Source organism: Dermochelys coriacea, chromosome 3 (assembly GCF_009764565.3).
Source record: "Dermochelys coriacea isolate rDerCor1 chromosome 3, rDerCor1.pri.v4, whole genome shotgun sequence".
NCBI classification, from domain to species: domain Eukaryota; kingdom Metazoa; phylum Chordata; order Testudines; family Dermochelyidae; genus Dermochelys; species Dermochelys coriacea.
The window spans coordinates 47,463,989-47,484,210 of record NC_050070.1 but is presented as its reverse complement, the minus strand read 5'-3'; the positions used below and the strand labels follow the sequence as shown (position 1 = coordinate 47,484,210).

Sequence of the window (20,222 nt, the reverse complement as noted above, 5' to 3'; positions counted from 1 at the left end):
GAGATGGCATGGATTCTACTTAACAAATCAATAATAGAGTCTTAGAAGACATGTATTTCTTTACAAAAGATGCCAGGAAGATAAGGAGTAAACCAATATGGCTAAATGGCAAGATCTGAGAGGGCCAAATAGAAATCCTTCAAACTTTGGAAATCTGACCCTGCTGGACTCCAATAAACATAAATTACAGCAGATAATAAGTAAGAGGGAAATTAGAAGTCTACCAACACAGTTTCTGCAAAGGAAAATAATGTTACTCTAATCTCTTAGAATTCTCTGAACAGCTCAATAAGATATGTATCTAAAAGAGAACCAACTCTTAAAATTTCTTAGATTTCCAAAAGCCATTGAGAAGATCCTCTGCAAGAAGCTGATACGGAAGCTAAGTTAGTCATGGTGTAAAAGCAAATACTGTTATGGATCAAAAACTGCTAGGAGGCAGAGAATGGAGCACTTTGCAATGGACATACTCCTTTAATATTGTATCTATGAGTGGAATCTAGTTAAATAAGAATATGTATTGCAATTTAACTAAGGCTCCTCTATGCGAATAATTAGTGTGTGGTAAGCAGGGGATGCAAATCTACCTTGCAGTAGCCTTCAGTACAGTACCCATCCATGTGAACCTTGCTGCCGAGCACTAAATGTTCCCTAATTTTGATCTACTCTTGTTCCAAACAGGAGCAGAGCAACAGCACACTGTGGAACTTTTTAGTACACTTCAGGCATGGTCTACATGGAACCGCATGTCAGTGCACTCTAGAATCACATCCCCATTGCCATGTTTGTGTAAACATTCCTTGGAGTGTTGCAGCAGGCTAATGTGAGATAGAGTTTATGCCCCAGGTTGCCACAACTAACTATTTGTATAGGACAAGCCATCGAGGTCTATAACTTAGTATTGAGTAAACAGTATCTGGTCCACCAGAAAAGAAAATAATCAGAGAAAGGTGTAGTGTGGGCATGTGACAGGAAAATAGATGAGCTTCGGTTTTATCATAGTTTATTTTTAAATAAATACTAAACTAAAACTGAAATTAAACTAAATAACTTATGTATTGTTGGATCTGACAAAAGTGTACTCAGACCTTTTAGGGTTTTGTTTAGCCAAGATCTCATTAATACTGTTAAACACTAGCTAACATTAAAATTATTTTTCTGGAAACAAATACTTGGATCCAGCTAGATACATAAAAAAGAATAAAATTAAATAGTCCCTGCCTTCTTTAAAAATTGCAATTTGGCCCTCTTCTTTCCACTCCCCCGACAGTTCCTCCCTTTGGTATGGTGTCATCGCTCACCATATTGTATCTATTTAGGACCTCAGTTCTTTGTTCAAATCTGCTAGCTCAGACCTCCACACTTAGGTGAAGCCCCATTGAATTTCCGGATCAGGGTTAAATTCTAAATGCCCTATGGCAGGAGACTTGTCATTGTATGTCTGTAAAGCACTATGTATACCTATGGTGCTGCATAAATGATAAGAATTAGCAGGTAATATATACCTAAGGTGTCAGATGTGCAATGTGACTGTTGGATTACTTCAGGGTTTTTGCAGTTGAGTTAACACTGTGGGACTAATTCTTATTTGAGTTACATCAAGGTAAACTGAATGCATCCGATGAAGTGAGCTGTAGCTCACGAAAGCTTATGCTCAAATAAATGTGTTAGTCTCTAAGGTGCCACAAGTACTCCTTTTCTTTTGCGAATACAGACTAACACGGCTGCTACTCTGAAACCTGAAAGGTGTTGAGATTTTATGGTGCCAGGCACTGTATTAAAAAATATATAGTATACAGATATAGGGGGAGATTTTTTATGGCTTTGAAATTTCCCCCATGTAGATTAGATAGAAAGTCTATTTAAGTTGAACCAGGTTAAATGCAAATGAAATCGGGTTTTGTATGTAAGGTTATGTGATTCAAATTCATATATTAAAAATACTTTATGATTAATTCTCTGCTGGTTACCATAGAATATCAAGGATACATGTATGGATTGTATTGGGTTAGCTGTCATTTTTCAGAATTATTTGGGCTTTGCTCGCCATGAATGAAAGTAGGTGAACATCTATTTACTATCAGAGTGCACCTGCTTACATCTGCAATCAATCTGGTCCTCTGGTAAAAGCGAAGGCCCAATTTAACTTCTATTAAATCAGTGAACTCCCACTGACTTCAACAGGATTCCCAGCAATCTCCTAATTTTAATTTGCCATGTCAATATTACTGTTCTTTATGATAGTTATCTGCACAGCAAATTCCCCTACTTATTATGGTCCTGTTCCTGCAAAGCTGGTAAGCAGGTGTTTAAGGGCTTTGCTGAATCAGGATTATGAACATGTGGATAGAATATTTAGTTTTCAATCACCTCAGTGTACTCCGTTAGCTGCTTCTCTTGTAGTTACTGAAAAATTAAAACACAAACTAATGTTTGTAAAATGGATTATAATGGAAATTTTATAATACCTTAAAATATTTTACGGGGGAAAAAGGAACCAAGGTGAAAGAGGTATCCAAGGTATATTAACTTTGTTTTTCATTAAATATCGTTTGGCATGCCTATATGTTAAAAATTAATTCATCTGAATTAAAATAAATGGGAGCCTTGCTTGACTAAGGACTGCAAGGATAATCTTAACTCAGTAAAATCACTGCACAGTATGAACTCATCAACCACAATTGTTGTGAAGTTCGTTTGAGAGAAAGAATGGGATTTTCAAAAGTACTCTAAAATGGCTTAGCTGCTCCCACTATTGTAGGGGGGGCAGAGTTAGGCTAATGATGATTGCTTTTGAAAATTCCACCATAGTGTCCTAAATCTGTAATGTCATAAAAATGAGGACTTTCGCAATGCGTGCTAAAGCGTCTGAAATAGGCAGGAACAAGGGAGATCAGCATTTGTCCTCTGTATGGTCAGATCATAGGCTTACTCCATTGTGTCTACAGTAGAAATGGTATGTCCAAACTACACAGTTTGGAACTAAATCTTGAAACCCCTCTCTGTCTGCCTCCCATCAACAAACTCGGTGATGGTTGGATCCAGGTTTTGATTGAACCCATTATAAAGATGGGCCTTTGGGTTAGGGCTTATCTCTTTATATTATTTTGACTACGTAATTTGTTCACCTAAGAAATATGTAGTGTTCAAGAAAGTCTGTTTCTTTTCTGAAGGGACAAAAGGGAGAAGGAGGAAGACCAGTGACTCCAGGCCAACAGGGTACCATTAAAGGACTACACAGTTTAAGGAAACTGCATTTATTTTGCTGCTTCAAGAAGATAAATGCCATTTACAATGGTAGTTCTTTGAATCTAAAGTAATACATTTGAATATATTTACATGTAAATAGGATTGTATTGATTATTTAAAATGTCAATTAAAATATATTTCAAACTTTAAAATAGTTAACCCAGTGAAATGAAAAATAAACTGTATGTTGGAAAATAGAATAGAAAGCAGAGAAAAAGAACAGGATTGTTTATATAACGAGGCCAAAAAGGCTGAGGGGAGAGTTCTGCAAAGGTAAAATCTAGTTATATCATTGCAATAGTAGGAAGAAACTGCTTCCATTTTTCAAAGTTTTTATTTAAATCAATTTATTTTGCAATATTATTGATAAAACAATAACATAAACTCCAGGTAATGTAGTAATGGAAAAATGGATTCAAGCTTCTGAAAGTGAAGCCCAAGATTATACAAGCCCTCCATTCACTTTTGTATTTATTATGCAACATTTTCATAAAGTATTGCATTTAAAGATTCAATTACTTTCATACTGGAAATCAAGTCAGTGTGTTAGTATTTTCTGTACTCGTAAATTGCAGATGTTTCCTGTTTCAGCTCAAATCAGCTAACTTCTCTTTTCTTTAACCTTGTTCCAGTATGTTTTGATTATGTCATATTTGGCTATATTAACATACCATAGGAAATAACTGTTAGTTGCAAGTGTAAGAACTTGCTAACTACATGCTTTGTCATGTCTAAATTGCAAAGTACTTACTAGCAGTACAAAGTTAAAGCTGGATTGTGAAGAAAATAGCCGTGAAGATTGTTCTCACAATCAGTGCATTGGTACTATCACAACCTGCCTGGTTGGAAAAACAAGGAGCCACATTCAGTGAAGCTGGGGTAAGGAATTATATACCTCAGACTGACCCTCAAAACCTCAGAAGGATTTAACCAAAAGGAGGCCAGGTGGTGCTACCTCCTCTCCCCTTCCTCAGGGATTCTACCTGACAGATGAGATGCAGCTTCATTTTGTAGCAAGGCTCCATAGGAGTCCCACCAGTGGAGACAGCTGAGGTGATGTGCCCTCTTGCCATGCCACTTCACACCCAGTGACATCAGTGTGTGCCTTTTGGCAGACAGTAGGTTGTTAGCCGTTTTCCACGGCTGCAACATCCTCCTCCAAGACTGACATTATAACTCAAGGGCCTGGATTTCTGGCAGCCAAAGCCAATTTAAACACAGATGGAATCTGGATGTCAGGGTATAAAGTCTCTGGGCCATTTGGTTACACAATGAACCTGTTATTTCTTTAGCTTTTTATTGAGGCAGTACTTATCAGTAAGTGTTTCTTGTAAGAGAACTAATGCAAGTGCATAACATACAATGCATATGGTCATTTACCTAGTGATCTGCTAGTACACTGTTCATATATATTAATTTTTAAGAAGTGAATTAATGTTTGTTGACTGTGCCTCATTTGCCTCATGTGCAAGTATAAGAATTATTTTGAAATAAATTGTAGTTAATTTCCAGATTTAGTAAAAGAGTGATGCATTGTAATGGTGGCTCAGTTTGATTTATACTTTTTCCCACATTTGATTTCTAAAGGGAGCAAATGGATTGAATGGAGCCAATGGAGAGGTACGTGTTTTCAAATCACAAGCACCATTTTCTTTGCTAATTGTGTGAATAGCGACTATGTAAAATGTGTGCTAAAGGGCTTGCTTCTGTCCTCATTGGCACAAAAATGAAAGGGGATGATTGGATGCAAAGTCAGGTGGGAGGGGCATGAGAGAAAGATTTAACAAGAGAGTAGAGAAGCAATATTTTGGGAAATCAGTGACTGAAAAGACAAAGAAATATTGTTTAAAAAGAGAGAAAGGAATATAGATTTTCTACAGAACTCCAAGTGAAACAGAATCTGAAGACAGAAGGGGCTAATTAGAGGAAAAACAAACAAGTAAGCAAGGGACTTTAAAAAAATAAGAGTCATTTGTTTTTCTGGAGACTCAATCCCCAGCTCTTCATTTTTAAAAAATGTTATAGTTCAATAAAATGGTCCAAGAGACACCATTATTTGGTTTCAGAGTAGCAGCCGTGTTAGTCTGTATTCGCAAAAAGAAAAGGAGTACTTGTGGCACCTTAGAGACTAACAAATTTATTAGAGCATAAGCTTTCGTGAGCTACAGCTCACTTCATCGGATGCATTTGGTGGAAAAAACAGAGGAGAGATTTATATACACACACACAGAGAACATGAAACAATGGGTTTATCATACACACTGTAAGGAGAGTGATCACTTAAGATAAGCCATCACCAACAGCAGGGGGGGAAGGAGGAAAACCTTTCATGGTGACAAGCAGGTAGGCTAATTCCAGCAGTTAACAAGAATATAAGAGGAACAGTGGGGGGTGGGGTGGGAGGGAGAAATACCATGGGGAAATAGTTTTACTTTGTGTAATGACTCATCCATTCCCAGTCTCTATTCAAGCCTAAGTTAATTGTATCCAGTTTGCAAATTAATTCCAATTCAGCAGTCTCTCGTTGGAGTCTGTTTTGAAGCTTTTTTGTTGAAGTATAGCCACTCTTAGGTCTGTGATCGAGTGACCAGAGAGATTGAAGTGTTCTCCAACTGGATTTTGAATGTTATAATTCTTGACGTCTGATTTGTGTCCATTCATTCTTTACGTAGAGACTGTCCAGTTTGGCCAATGTACATGGCAGAGGGGCATTGCTGGCACATGATGGCATATATCACATTGGTAGATGCGCAGGTGAACGAGCCTCTGATAGTGTGGCTGATGTGATTAGGCCCTATGATGGTATCCCCTGAATAGATATGTGGACAGAGTTGGCAACGGGCTTTGTTGGTGACAGCCTGTTTTATGAGACTGACCCAAACTATCCCCAAATCCAGTGAGGGCCTGATTTTGAACTCACTTCCATTGGTTTTAACTAGTATAACTCACTCGGGTCAATCTGGAGCTCAGACATTCTTTTGAGGGGGTGGGGTCCTGTGAGGGGTCCTGGATTTTGGAACTTGATCCCTTCCTTGGTCTGCCTGAGCTCAGATTTTTTAGCTTTCTGGGTATTCTGTAAGACCCATTTTTTTTCTTCTTCTCTTGGGCTGCAGAGGAGAACATGGGTTGAAATGGATATTTATGGGCAGTCCTTTTTAACTTCATGTTGTGCTTTTTAATTCATGGGACATCTGCCCAGAGCACTGGATGGGTGCCTATAGTTCTGTTTATAAAAACAAAAAAATCTAATTAATCAGCTTCATTGTAGTTGTTCCTGGTTCTGACTCTAGGGTAAATGAAATCAGTGTACATGGGCCCATTTCATTTTCACCTTTATTAGGAAATCCTTTATACAATCATTTTTTGGCAATCCCTTGTTGGATTTCACTTAAAGAAGGTTTGTTGTATTTCACTAGCTGAACTTGTTCTTTAGGGCCCCACTTGAGCTGAGTACTCAGCAAGTGTGCACTGTAAGCAATTGAATAATACTATAGGCTTCATGGAACTATAACCATCCTTAAGATACACTTGTGCTAAGTATCTGCTAATCAGGCCTAGCTCAGTAAAAGATTGTCATAGAACCATCCATCTAATGGTTCCTCATCTGATCCTCCTGCATTTCTAATCATCATAATACTGGGGTATACTTTCATGGATACGGACATTTATATTTTTCTAATACTCTTGGTAATAAATTTGTACAAATAAATATATGATTTCATTTTGTGTACTTATAAGAGCTGACAATTTACAATATAAGCTTATTTTAGGTTTTGGGTTTTTACAAAATTTTTATTTTAGTACTTGTTGTAAAGGAGCTGTTTAATATAAAATCTCTCCAACCAGTCTGTTTCAGCATTTCTTAAGCACCTCTCTTTTTCTTGATTGTCTTGCCAATAGCAAGGATCAACAAACAAGGCCACACACTGGATGTGGCTGGCCATTACAAGACCAAGATCTTTCAGCTGTTCATCTTATTTTTTGGCACATTCTACAGGCAGTTGTGCTGATGATTCCAGTATTTGTCTTGGTTTCTTACGTTGACATGCTGCCTGCTATTTCGTTCTACAGTAGATGCCATTTTCTCTAGGTTGCATTGTTTTTTAACATTTCACAGCCCTTTTAAAAGCTTATTTCAAAATAAATCAACTTACAAGTAATTTATAAGTCTCTAAATATGCTCTATAGCTATAATATAATTAAAATAATAATAAATTACTCCAAGTACTGTAAATATTTTCTTGTGTCATATTTCTAAAAATGGGTTTCTAGATTTAGTCTCCTATATACATTTAGTTAGCCTAAAAAAGTGGTCTGATTTTCAGTTGTCAGCATACGCAGCTCCTATTGTAATCAAAAGCAGTTGTAAGTGCTCCACACTTTAGCAATCTCTAAACCAGGGATTGGCAACCTTTGGCATGCGGCCCGTCAGGGAAATCGCTAGTGGGCGGGATGGTTTGTTTACCTGCAGCGTCCACAGGTTTGGCGGATCGCAGCTCCCACTGGCCGCGGTTTGCCGTTCCAGGCCAATGGGGTTGTGGGAAGCGGCAGCCAGCAAACCCTCTGCTGCCCCACTGCTTCCCGCAGCCTCATTGGCCTGAACGGCGAACTGCAGCCAGTGGGAGCTGCGATTGGCCGAACCTGTGGACGCTGCAGGTAAACAAACCATCCCGGCCCTCTAGCAGATTTCTCTGACGGGCTGCATGCCAAAGGTTGCCGATCCCTGCTCTAAACCTTAACAATCCCGTGAAGATATGTTAAAGTGTCTGTTAAACAAAGATTTATAACTGCATCATACAAAAGAGAATACAAATTTAAACAGTCTTAACTAAGAGCACTGTTTTCTATAAAACAAATTTTGAATTCAGAACAGTGGGTAGAATTCAGTGGAATGCTTGTCAAAGCCTGCTGTATAGCTGATCAGAATTTAGTCAACAATTCATTTGTTGATGCTATAAGAAAAGTACCAACACTCTGTTTCTTTACTCTGTTACCTGCATAGAACTAACAAGTAAAGAGTCATAATTTCGAAAATTAAGTCAAAATTTAATTGCAAATATACATGGAGTGAGTGAAACTCTGCTGAGTAGGAAAGTGTCATTTTTATACAATTACTTTTCTGGGTAGAACTATCAAATAAATGTATGAGTGAGATGAAAAAGCCTTTGGCTTTCCATTTGCAGAAAAACCTGAGCTAAATGACTTTCTGTGGGTTCACTGAATTTTAGTGCTTACTAGCCTTAAAAATGTTAAGGGACAGATTGTAACTGGCTCATGTATGACTGTTCCCCCTCATCCTTCTTGCACTCCACTCACAGAGGTCAAGCATAATCACAATTCTCTTTAGAGCCCCTGGGATGCACCCCACCCAAAGGCAGCAGGGTCATGTCACAGCCTGTCCATCAACCTGCTCCACACCGGCCAGCAGAGTTGGCCAAGTACAGAGTAAGAAGCATGCTACGCTGTCGTAAACGATGGTGCAATGGCCATGCTTTTCCAGCATATAGGGAAGCTCTGGGAGGTTTATCCTTCCCTATGGTGGTGAAGAACTGCACTGCTTCTACATGGGGCTGTGCCAAATAGGTTTGCATGAGCCCTAAAATTTTGTTGTAGGGTGATCTAATAATATACTTACTGTACAATGAAATAGAATATAAGACCTTTGGCTGCTTTATAAAAAATGTTTGACTAAGGACCTCTTAAACTTTCTTCCTTTGCCCAAAGGAATATTATTTATTTAGCAATATATAATCTATTGCTTTGTTTCTGCACTTCCATATAGCACATTTGGAAAGGGTGAAATAGATTTATAAAGCTGCTGTTGAAAATGTACACAAGTCATATAAAAACTGAAAGGAAAAACTCATAAGGGAACAAAGATTAGACTAATTTTAAATCTGGGAGTTTACCATATTCCACTGCAATAGAGGTTTGTTGGCTCCAAGTTTGGAAAGTAGTCCAAATTAATGAATGTGGTAGGTAGTCACATGTAGAGGAATCACTACTTAAATTGAGTTTCTTATTTCAAAATGTTTCCCAGTATTGGCTTAACCTTACTTAGCAGATTGTCTACTGTTATTGCCAATTAATTTGAGAATAACTGAGGTCTGGAAAAAAGAAGTAGCACAAATCAAACTCAACTTCCTCCCCCCCGTCGTCCCCCCTGTCCCCTCCTTCCCCGCCCCATCCAGGATGATAGAGATGTAGAGTGAACTTATGTCTCCTTTGTAGTCAATGGAAGTTTTGCAATTTACTTAAGTGGAGCCAGAATTTCAACCTTAGGCTATATCTTCCCTTGTGGTTGCATGCAGAGTATTAATACAAGCTCCCCTAGCATGGGATAAATAGCAGGGTAAACATGAGGCATGGGTTAAGTGAGTAAAGGCACGTCAGAACTTTCAAGTAAATACATGACTCTCCACGTGCCCAAGCAGTTTAGTCGTGTAGTGCCCCACTGCCTCCCCAGCGCTGGAACCTTTTCCTGCCATGTGTAGCACACCGTAGTTTGGACGCAGCCTGCTTTTCACTGCATGTTGCTACGCATACTCTATATGTCTCCATTAATGTAGACAAGGCCTATAATCTTCCAAGAAGATTTTTAATGTCCTGTATTAATATAACTGTGGTATCATCACAAAGAGGAGAGAGCCATTTAATATTTTTCTTTTCCTCTAACTGTTATATAAAATATTTCTGCCTAGGATTAAAAGTTTGGTCTGTACAAACAAAAGTAAAACTGTTATCTGTAATGATAATTTATTTCAAATTAATCTTTTTCTAGTAAGCATACTTGAATTAAAATATTATTCACAAAAATCCAAAGAATTCAATGAATTTTTTGTAGAGATGGACCTGTTAATCAACATCCCCTATCAAGATGATCCCCACAGATAAATTAATTCAGATTGATTTTTAAGAATGCATCTCAGTGAAGGTGCTGCCAGCCCCTCACAATGAAGATTAATTTTGAAAAATCTAGGTTACTGTTTTTGTTGCCTTTGATTTCAGAAAGGTGAGAAAGGAGATTCTGGCATTAGAGGCCTCAATGGACAGAAAGGAGAATCTGGTGTTAGTGGTTTGGTTGGACCTTCTGGTCCAAGAGGACAACAGGGAGATAGAGGGCACCCAGGGCCACCTGGAGCAGATGGAAAACCTGTACGTACAGAACCTGATATTGCAATTTTCATGCACTTTTAAAAAAAACTTTCTATGCGTTTTTTATAACTCTTCTATATTCAATTCAGGGAAGGGAATTTTCAGAAGAATTTATTCGGCAGGTTTGCGCAGATGTACTGAGAAGTAAGTCCCAGAGATTGCAATGTAGTCTTTATTTATTTAAAATGCTCTGGTTACTTTCATGATAATTATAAAGATGTCCTGTTCTAGAGAAAAATCAAAACTACTAACACAATGGACTGTCTACAGCTTCTTATGATATAATTACACACTATAGTGATAATGTCTCCAAATCTTTCCAGTCTGTAGGCCTTAATATGTCACCACTGCCATCATAGAATCATAGAATATCAGGGTTGGAAGGGACCCCAGAAGGTCATCTAGTCCAACCCCCTGCTCAAAGCAGGACCAAGTCCCAGTTAAATCATCCTAGCCAGGGCTTTGTCAAGCCTGACCTTAAAAACCTCTAAGGAAGGAGATTCTACCACCTCCCTAGGTAACGCATTCCAGTGTTTCACCACCCTCTTAGTGAAAAAGTTTTTCCTAATATCCAATCTAAACCTCCCCCATTGCAACTTGAGACCATTACTCCTCGTTCTGTCATCTGCTACCATTGAGAACAGTCTAGAGCCATCCTCTTTGAAACCCCCTTTCAGGTAGTTGAAAGCAGCTATCAAATCCCCCCTTCTTCTCTTCTGCAGACTAAACAATCCCAGCTCCCAGCCTCTCCTCATAAGTCATGTGCTCTAGACCCCTAATCATTTTTGTTGCCCTTCGCTGTACTCTTTCCAATTTATCCACATCCTTCTTGTAGTGTGGGGCCCAAAACTGGACACAGTACTCCAGATGAGGCCTCACCAGTGTCGAATAGAGGGGAACGATCACGTCCCTCGATCTGCTCGCTATGCCCCTACTTATACATCCCCAAATGCCTTTGGCCTTCTTGGCAACAAGGGCACACTGCTGACTCATATCCATCTTCTCGTCCACTGTCACCCCTAGGTCCTTTTCCGCAGAACTGCTGCCGAGCCATTCGGTCCCTAGTCTGTAGCGGTGCATTGGATTCTTCCATCCTAAGTGCAGGACCCTGCACTTATCCTTATTGAACCTCATTAGATTTCTTTTGGCCCAATCTTCCAATTTGTCATCATCTCCTCCTCCTCTCCTCCTCCACAAAAAGCCAGATATTTTGCTTTTGGTGATTATATAACAAATGATTTATCTTAAATCCTTATTAATGTAGTTTGGCATTTGATTATTTTTATTTTGCATAGTAATGTTATCTCAGTGTCATTCTCAGAATAGTCTTTAAAGCATTTTCATTTGAATTCTCCTAGCCCAGTTGCCTGTTATCCTTCGGAGTGGAAGACTACAAAACTGCAACCATTGTCAATCCCAAAGTGCTTCCCCAGGACGTCCTGGTCCACCAGGTCCAATAGGCCCAGAAGGTCCTAGAGGTTTTTCTGGTTTACCAGGAAATGATGGCGTTCCAGGTCTTCCAGGATCTCCTGGGAGTCCTGGTGCCCGTGGGGCAAAAGGTAACTGCCTGGGTATCTCACAAAGCAAATAACGTTTAGCTTTTACTTTTTTTACATGTTCAGTTCTGAATGGTACTTGAGTGGGTAGCAGTAGAGGGTCAAGAGGGGTCCACACCATATAGTTCGGTTCAGGATACAGAACTCATTTCCGAAAGTTGAGAGATGTTTGGTTTAATTTTTCTGGTTCCGACCATTGTAGAGAGAGGCTACAGAATTGAAATCTGGATCTGGGTCAGAAGGTTTTTGAGGGGTGGTTTCAGAACCAGCGTTTGGGTCCAAATTTTTTCCTGAAGTAAAAAATTGTGGCTTTCTCCCAATTTAGCACTATATGGGATTTGACCTTGTGCCTACAGTCTCCCACAGTTTGTCTCTTTAAGGGCTCAGTCATGCCTTATAGGCACAGTCTTACATTAGGGGGTAATATAGAGCAGCACTTCTGTGAGGGAGAGTGCCTCACAGAATTCCCTGGCATATAGTGGAGTTCATCTGCTGCACCATGACTTAAGGGTGTGTGTGGAACTATGCCCTAGCCTTGCATAGACCTTGCACTCAGGTGAACTCACATGGGCCTTCCTAGATTTCACAGCTGCAACTGTGCCTGGCCCTTGCATGGTGAGCACTTTGCAATAATTTAAAGATGTTTTTCTTTGGCTGACCTCGGGGATCAACCTGTCAGCAAGGAAAGTGCTCACCTGCACAATGGGCCATTGCTAGACCCAGTGGTGGATTAGCTACTCGGCCAATGGGGCCAGTTCCCAGGGGCCCTGACCAACTGGGAGACCCTGGAAAAATGGGCGATCTAATCCGCTCTGCCTGGCACTCCTTCTGGGGAGCGGGAGTGGGGTTGGGTCACAGAGGCTTGTCCCGCTCTTCCCATCCACCTGGCGCATCTGCTGGGGAACAGGGGAAGCCCCCGCACCACGCTCCTGCTCCCTGGCAGGAGCACTGGGGGGGGGGGAGGTAGGGGGAGACTGCAGGCGGACATGGTGGGGAAGTGGACCCCATTTGCTCTGGCCCAGGGCCCCCAAAAGCATAATCTGCCTCTGGCTAGAGCTGGTCAAAAATTAGAACTTCTGTCCTGCGGGAAATTCTGCTATGTTAACATATACTTTTTGTCCTCACTCAGGATGAAAAGTCAAAATATTGAAATTTTTCACAGAATAAAACATTCAGAAAAATTTTGATTTGCAAGTGTCAAAACATTTCATTTCAGCTCAGCTCGAGAGAGAATTGAGAACAAGGGGCATGAAGCACTGTGGAGGTCAGGCAGCCACAGATTAATAATGAACTGGCCCAAATGTTTTGATACTATTCAGCAAATCAAACTGTATTGAATTAGGAAGACCCAACGTGAAAGTCAATATTTTGTTTCAATTTTCCTAACAGAAAAAAAATCTGCAATATTAAAATTTCTTGTGGCAAATTTCAATATGACAAGAATCACGTTTATCATTGGAAATAACATTTTGACAGAAAATCCCCAACCAGATATAGCCATTTCCTTCTAAATTACTGCCGAATATAAAAATGAAGCCATTTTGGTTCTAGTGTATCTAAGAATATCTGTCATTCTAGTTTTCTTCCTCTATGAGAATAATGACTGCTCTTAAAGATTTTAAATTCAATGAAACCAGCTTTAATTGATTGCTTCAAGGAACAATACAAATTGGTTCCTCGCTCGAGATTTTCTAATATAGATGGATCAGAAGTGTACTCCAGTGGGCTACGTTCCGAACTGATTTATACCTTGTGTCACCTTACTGCAGTCAAGGTGGTAGCACTGGGGCTATGTCAGGTCAGGGTTTCTTCTACTATTTTGGGGTTACTTTTGAATGGTCTCAAGAAAATAGTTGCCTAATTCACCTATATTCTTGGAAAGGTTGAACTGTCCTTTATGTCTTGTCTGGTGGTTATGCGCTGTACTTTTAATTGGGACACTTGGGTTTGATTCATGCTCTTCTTACCATTTCTCACTTCAGTAATCAAACCAGTTTCAGAAAATTCTGCAATAAAAATCACTATTCAGTAATCATATCAGCTAGGCTTGTGATCTTGTCAAATCTCAGATGTTAACTAAATTAGGCCTAACCTTTATGAATCCTCCATAGGAAAAAGAAAAGGAATCTGAACCACTATCAATGGGGTTTTTTGTTTTGTTTTTTTCTGGGTCCTTTTTTGCTGGGGATTTTGGTCTTTTCTCCCTTATTAAAAGGCTTGCAGTCTCTTTTAGCCTCTTAAAAATGCAGAGTCATTCTCCATCTTTGCTCCTTACTTAGTTTCCACAGACAATTTCTTAGGGCAACTTTTTAAAATCTCTGTAGTAGATTGATATTTTCCTCCACTATTCTATTTATTTGGAGTGGCTGGGTTTAGGGATTCTTTAACTAGGAAAGTCTGGGCAAAATGCCATTATCAGCAGAATGCATGAAAGCCAAGATACAATGTTTCATTATGTGGAAAAAATGAATGATCTTGGAAAAGGAGGAACCTCTAGAAAAGATATTTTTAATCTTGTAAAGAACATTTTATGAACCTCTGAGCTCAAATTTTGGACCGCAAAAGATTCCAAGGAAGCTACAGTTTGTACTATATTCTTACAATATGTACTGAAGTGATTTAGTTACCTTGTATCCCTTAGACTTCACCTTGATACTCTGGAATACGCTGTTTCACACAGTTAGTCGAAGATTACACAAGAACATGATTATCTGAGACTATTAAGGTGTTTCACTTCTTATAAAAAGTGTCATACTAACATTTGAGGATATAAGGAAGCAGTGTGACTTTTCCAATAAAATCAACTTCTATGTCTAATTGTTTTTTCTCACTGGTGTATTGTTTTTCTCAGTGTCTAATTATCTTTTGTTGCATTTGAAATAATAATTTTTTGACTAAGTACATTCAATATATGTGCATTTCACTTAGACTTGTATCCCTTTTTACAGCAGGGCTGAACTTTTCTAAACTTCTTCGCTTTCTAGTATTTTCTTTAGACTTCATTACTTGCTACTTACTTTGAGCCTATTGCCCTCTTGAATAATTTTGTGGCATACTATTTTGAATTTTTTATATTTTCTCACGATTAATTTCTAATGAACATTAGCCTAATTTTCCTAAATTTTTACTTCAGTTACAACCCAATAGCTTTTACTATCCTTGTTACCCTGTTCTACCCCTGTAGCTTTTCTAGTTTCAGTACCCTTTCTGTAATATCGGCCACAATCCAGCAAAGCATGTAAGCCTGTGACTAGCCCCATTGATTTCAGTGGGTCTACTTACATGCTTAAAGTTAAGTACATAGTCAATTTGGATCAGAGCCAAGGTACACGGTAATGTTCAAAAATGTCAACTTGGGTCTCAGCAACTATTATGTTTCTACAGCACCAAAAGAATCTCCGAGAAGGGTATGTAAAGCAGGATGCCAACTGTAGCTCATTGAACATTTTGAAAATCCTCTGTGACATTTTTGTCTCTGACCCAGAAAACCAAATTAATTTCGGAGCACATTGAAGTTTTGTCTTCAGCAGTTAGATACTTTTATCTCCATTAATACTGATTAATCTTCTTGGCTACTCAGCAAAAGGTGAAAAAAGGTGGCAATCTTTTTCACCAAAGAAACTGAACACATTAGGCCATAGGCTGACATGTGTAAGCACTGAATTTGGCTTGATATCTCTTGTTTGAGAGAGATTTTAATTTCAGATGTAAGTTTTGAAAGATCAACTGTATATTTTCTGTTTCAACTAGAGACCATGTTCAAAGCATCAAATCCATTTTTTTCATGTGACCTATTCAAAATGCCACCAGTGAAAGGCAAGCCAGAATTAGCCTTCACCATCAATCCTGCCTATTATCTACACCCCTCCACCCCACACTCCCCTTCAACAGAAATTATTTGCCATTAGTTCTTAAATTGAAATTAGGCTGATAAATAAGGCAATTACGCTGCTTACCATTGAACACTCATCCAGCTCACCCCCCTTTCAATGTCTCAAACAAAAACAATTCTTAGTGAGCATGTGTCTGTGTTTGGTATCCTACAGGGCCACCAGGAAAAAATGGAGAAAAGGGCAGCCAAGGAATTGGGGTTCCTGGAATACAAGGCCCCCCTGGCCCTCCCGGTAAGGCCTGAGTTAGCCATGTAGATTTCATTACATGTTAATTATTTTGAAAATGTTGGTTACTAAAATTAATGTGATTGGATTAATCTTAAGTAGTTATATTTTACACAGTTTAAATAGTATTCCTTTTATGCTGGTTGCTAGGTAGGAAAACACTGTGGGTATGTGTGTTTTCATTGCTTTTCATTTGAAGCAGAATATATTATTTACTATAGGGTAGGTATTTATAGATATAAGTGACTCAAATTCCTATTCCTTAGTAGTCTGAGATTTAAAATTAGCAAAATTCCCTTGTGTAGTGGAAGAAGAAATAAAACGCAACAGGTTAGATTTTCAGAAACGTTAAGAACCCACAAACCTAATTCCCAATTATAGGAGCTGCAGAGGCTCTGAAAATCCAGGTTGATATATTCATGAAATCACACTGCAATTTCTTTTTAAAGGAAAGCTGTTTTTTTAAACAATAGTATGCTCTGTCAAAATATAAAATTGATCCTTTGGAGGAGATGATAGGGCCTGATCCAAAGCCAATTAAGTCAATGGAAAGGTGCCTATGGACTTTGGTTCTGGCCCACAGTGAGCTGGACTCTATGATAAAGTAACCATACACCAAAGCCAATTTTTAAAAGTTTATTTTAAAATAGCTTTTAATTTTGATTTGATTTTCAATCTATTCTGCTATTCATCTTGATTGTTTGTTTGTAAATCTTGATTCAAGTTCAGTAGATGACATAGGTAATATGATTATTTGTAACAAACATTTAATTCATGGTATATAAACTCTAGTGCCAAAGAAGTCCCTTCTTCTGAAAGTGAAGTTTTGTTCAGTTTAGTGCAGAAACAGGAGCCAGATGCAAAATTCTGAACTTCCGCAAAGTTCTGGGATGTTTGAATCCAGTATTCAGCTTGGACCCATCTCTAACAGTATATATGTAGCAAAGTCTAACTTCTTGTTGTATATATGTCAAGGTCCTGAAGGTCCACCTGGAATGAGTAAACAGGGACGTCCTGGAGAATCTGGGCAGCCTGGTAAAGATGGAGCTCGTGGAAATCCTGGAATTCAAGGACAACCTGGACCCCCAGGAATTTGTGATCCATCGTTATGTTTTAGTGTAATTGTAGGAAGAGATCCATTTAGAAAGGGACCGAACTATTAACTTGCAATGAGTTAGTCCATGAAATAGGTATGGTGCTTGTCTTTTATGGTCTTTCAAGTCTCAGGAAGATGACCAGAAATAATCCCTTAAACAGGAACAAAAGTACCTCTGGTTTGGTAAAGCAATAAAGATCGCAAAGGTTATACATTCCATTTAAAAAGAATCTCCATTAATATTGGGCCTTTAGATGCATAACTAGCATTGATTAAATATCAGGGGTTTCCAGAGAGACAGTCAAATTTACCATGACATTTGATTTTTAATATTTAAGTGCCCACTCATACTCCTGCTTCCATTGACGTCCATTAACGTTACTAGACAACTTCTGTTGACTGTAATGGTAGCAGGATTTGGCGCTAAATGTTTATTGATCAGGTTTTAAATCACTGTGAAATGTTTCACATTTAGCCTACATATACAGTAATTGATTTTGAAAGAAAGTGTCTAGCTGTTACTTCATATGTGTGTGAATTTTATTGGTTTATGTACATTTAATATTTTATAGCTCAAGGCTTTCCATTAGCAAAAGCATGTGTCTGATTTTTACAACATTGAGAAAAATGTCTGGCTTTTTCATGCCAGTAATTTCACCCAATCTATCTTCAATTAATTTAGATAAAGGTCAGTGTGAAATGGAATAGCAATTTATCTAAGAATCAGGTTGAAATGGAATGCAGCTGAGATTTCACCCCAGAATGACACATTCTAACTAAAGAAACTAAATGAGTTATAAATTAACTGATATTAAACATTGCATTATTTTAAAAATAAACTTAAATTTGTTTGCAACTACAGTCCACAAAGGTTGAAAATCACAATTTTTTGCAACAAAGTTTAACAATCTTAATACATTCAGTAAAATTACAGATCTAGCTCCATCCTGTTTGCTGTGCTCCACAAGGACTCTAGGTGTCAAACATAAAAAACAGGATTACAAGAAGAAAGGTCTTTGTGCTTGCTAACTAACTGCAATGTTTGTTATGTTACTTTGTTTTCCATTTTAAGCAAGACATTTGTATGCTAATTTTCATTGTATGCAACACTAGCAAGAAGTACTTCTTGCATTCTAAGTAAAAAGCAATTGCACAGTTCCCATTAGAATTTGAGTACATTTTTAAATTAACGCAGAGAATCTTTGTATTGCACTTAACCAAAGCTTTATATGACTTTTTTGATGTGCTGTTTTTCTGTTGTCATGCTACAAAAATTTGGTAGTAAGCTTGACATTCAAGGTAAAATAAAATTTTGTAGAGGCTTGGTGGTGATGTGATGAATAAATGCAAGGGTTTTTTAATTGTTTTGCTCTGTGATAGCACAACAGAATATATATTATGCAACCTGCGGGCTGCTCTCTGATTTGGTATCCTTCCGTCTTCTCTAAACAAAACCCAAAACAAAAAACCCTCTAAAAATAAGAAAAAATCTGTCTCACTCCACCCCCACCCCGAAATCGCCAAATCCATCTAATTGTGTAGAATGGATATCATACCCTTATTTACACTGTGTAGCTGATTACTCCATGAGCGGTCACACTGACTTAAATAAGACCAACTGTGGAATTAAGGTACTATTCAGTCTCAGTAAGGGTACGAGACTCTGTCCCATAGAAATGGCATAATTCCATTTGTTGTTAAAACCCTAATTTTTTAAGTATTTTTAAGTATTTAAGTGCCCATTTAACATGTCGACTTCCAGGTTTTCTATATTAATATCCTCAAATGCTGGGGTTTTTTCAGTAAAAACAATGAGGAGTCCTTGTGGCACCTTAAAGACTAACACACATTTATTTGGGCATAAGCTTTCGTGGGATAAAACCTACTTCATCAGATGCATGGAGTGGAAAATACAGTAAGCAGGTATAAATATACAGCACATGAACAGATGGGAATTGCCTTACCAAGTGTGGGGTCAGTGCTAAAGTAATTTTCCCTCTGTTGATATTCACCCCTTCTTGTCAACTGTTGGGAATGGGCCACTTCCACCCTAATTGAATTGGCCTCATTAGCACTGCCCCCGCCCCACTTGGCAACTCCCATTTTTTCATGTGTTGTATATTTATACCTGCTTACTGTATTTTCCGCTCCATGCATCTGATGAAGTGGGTTATATCCCATGAAAGCTTAGGCCAAAATAAATTTGTTAGTCTCTAAGGTAGCACAAGGATTCCTCGTTGTATTTACAGATACAGATTAACATGGCTACCACTTTGAAACCTGTCACTATGTTTTTTCAGTTAAGCTCACTTCAATTTGAGATTTTCAGTCACCTGATTAAAAAGGAAATAGAATCACTGAAGCCAGAAATGGAAAAGTCCTACTAGATTATATCTTCTCTATCTCCCTGCCAATAATTAAATGTTCCTATTGTATATTAAGTACTCCTCTCATATCAGGATCCATCTCTTGCAGCAGAATAAACAAAAGCGATTCTAGTAATCTTCTTGAATTATATTAGAATACTTTGAGTGTGCATACAAAATAGGGGAAAAGGAGAAATAGTTAATATTTATATGGACTTCCAAAAAGCCTTCACGTCTCTCACAAAAGTATAAATAGATGTGGAGTGAGAGAGAATGTGTGTCATATTTAGAAACCAGCTAAGAAATAGAGAAGATAAACCATGAAGAAATGATCTGTATTCAAGATCAGAAAAAGTAAATGCGGCGGCACTAGGTTCCATATTATGTACAGTTTTTAGTACATTTATTAATGATCCAGAAAGGGGAGTGAACAGTAAGATCAAATTCACAGGTGACAAAGTTTTAGATTAATCAAGAATAGAGAAAGCTGTGAGGAATTACAGTGGGACTCAACAAAATTAGATGATAGACAGCAAGATGGCGAAATCATTGTTGACAAATATAAAATAATACACATTGGAAGGAATATTTGAACTACTTATACATAGACTTGGAAGGATTAATTTTTATCAGTATATATCGGTAAACCTCTATTTTACTTTACACACCAACCAACAAAAAT

At 38.2% G+C, this 20,222-nt stretch overlaps 1 protein-coding gene across 1 annotated transcript in view; it reads left to right on the top strand.

Annotated features, from left to right (window-relative positions):
- Nucleotides 1–19,774, top strand: part of COL21A1 (collagen type XXI alpha 1 chain) — a 192,925-nt gene extending 173,151 nt beyond the window's left edge. Inside the window, exons 24-31 of the mRNA XM_043510390.1 lie at nt 2,495–2,517; nt 3,172–3,219; nt 4,838–4,869; nt 10,258–10,404; nt 10,494–10,548; nt 11,763–11,963; nt 16,007–16,084; nt 17,054–19,774. Of these exons, the coding sequence (XP_043366325.1) occupies nt 2,495–2,517; nt 3,172–3,219; nt 4,838–4,869; nt 10,258–10,404; nt 10,494–10,548; nt 11,763–11,963; nt 16,007–16,084; nt 17,054–17,241 (772 nt within the window). The 3' untranslated portion in view covers nt 17,242–19,774. The remainder of the gene's footprint in view (nt 1–2,494; nt 2,518–3,171; nt 3,220–4,837; nt 4,870–10,257; nt 10,405–10,493; nt 10,549–11,762; nt 11,964–16,006; nt 16,085–17,053) is intronic.
- The last annotated feature ends 448 nt before the right edge of the window (nt 19,775–20,222 follow it).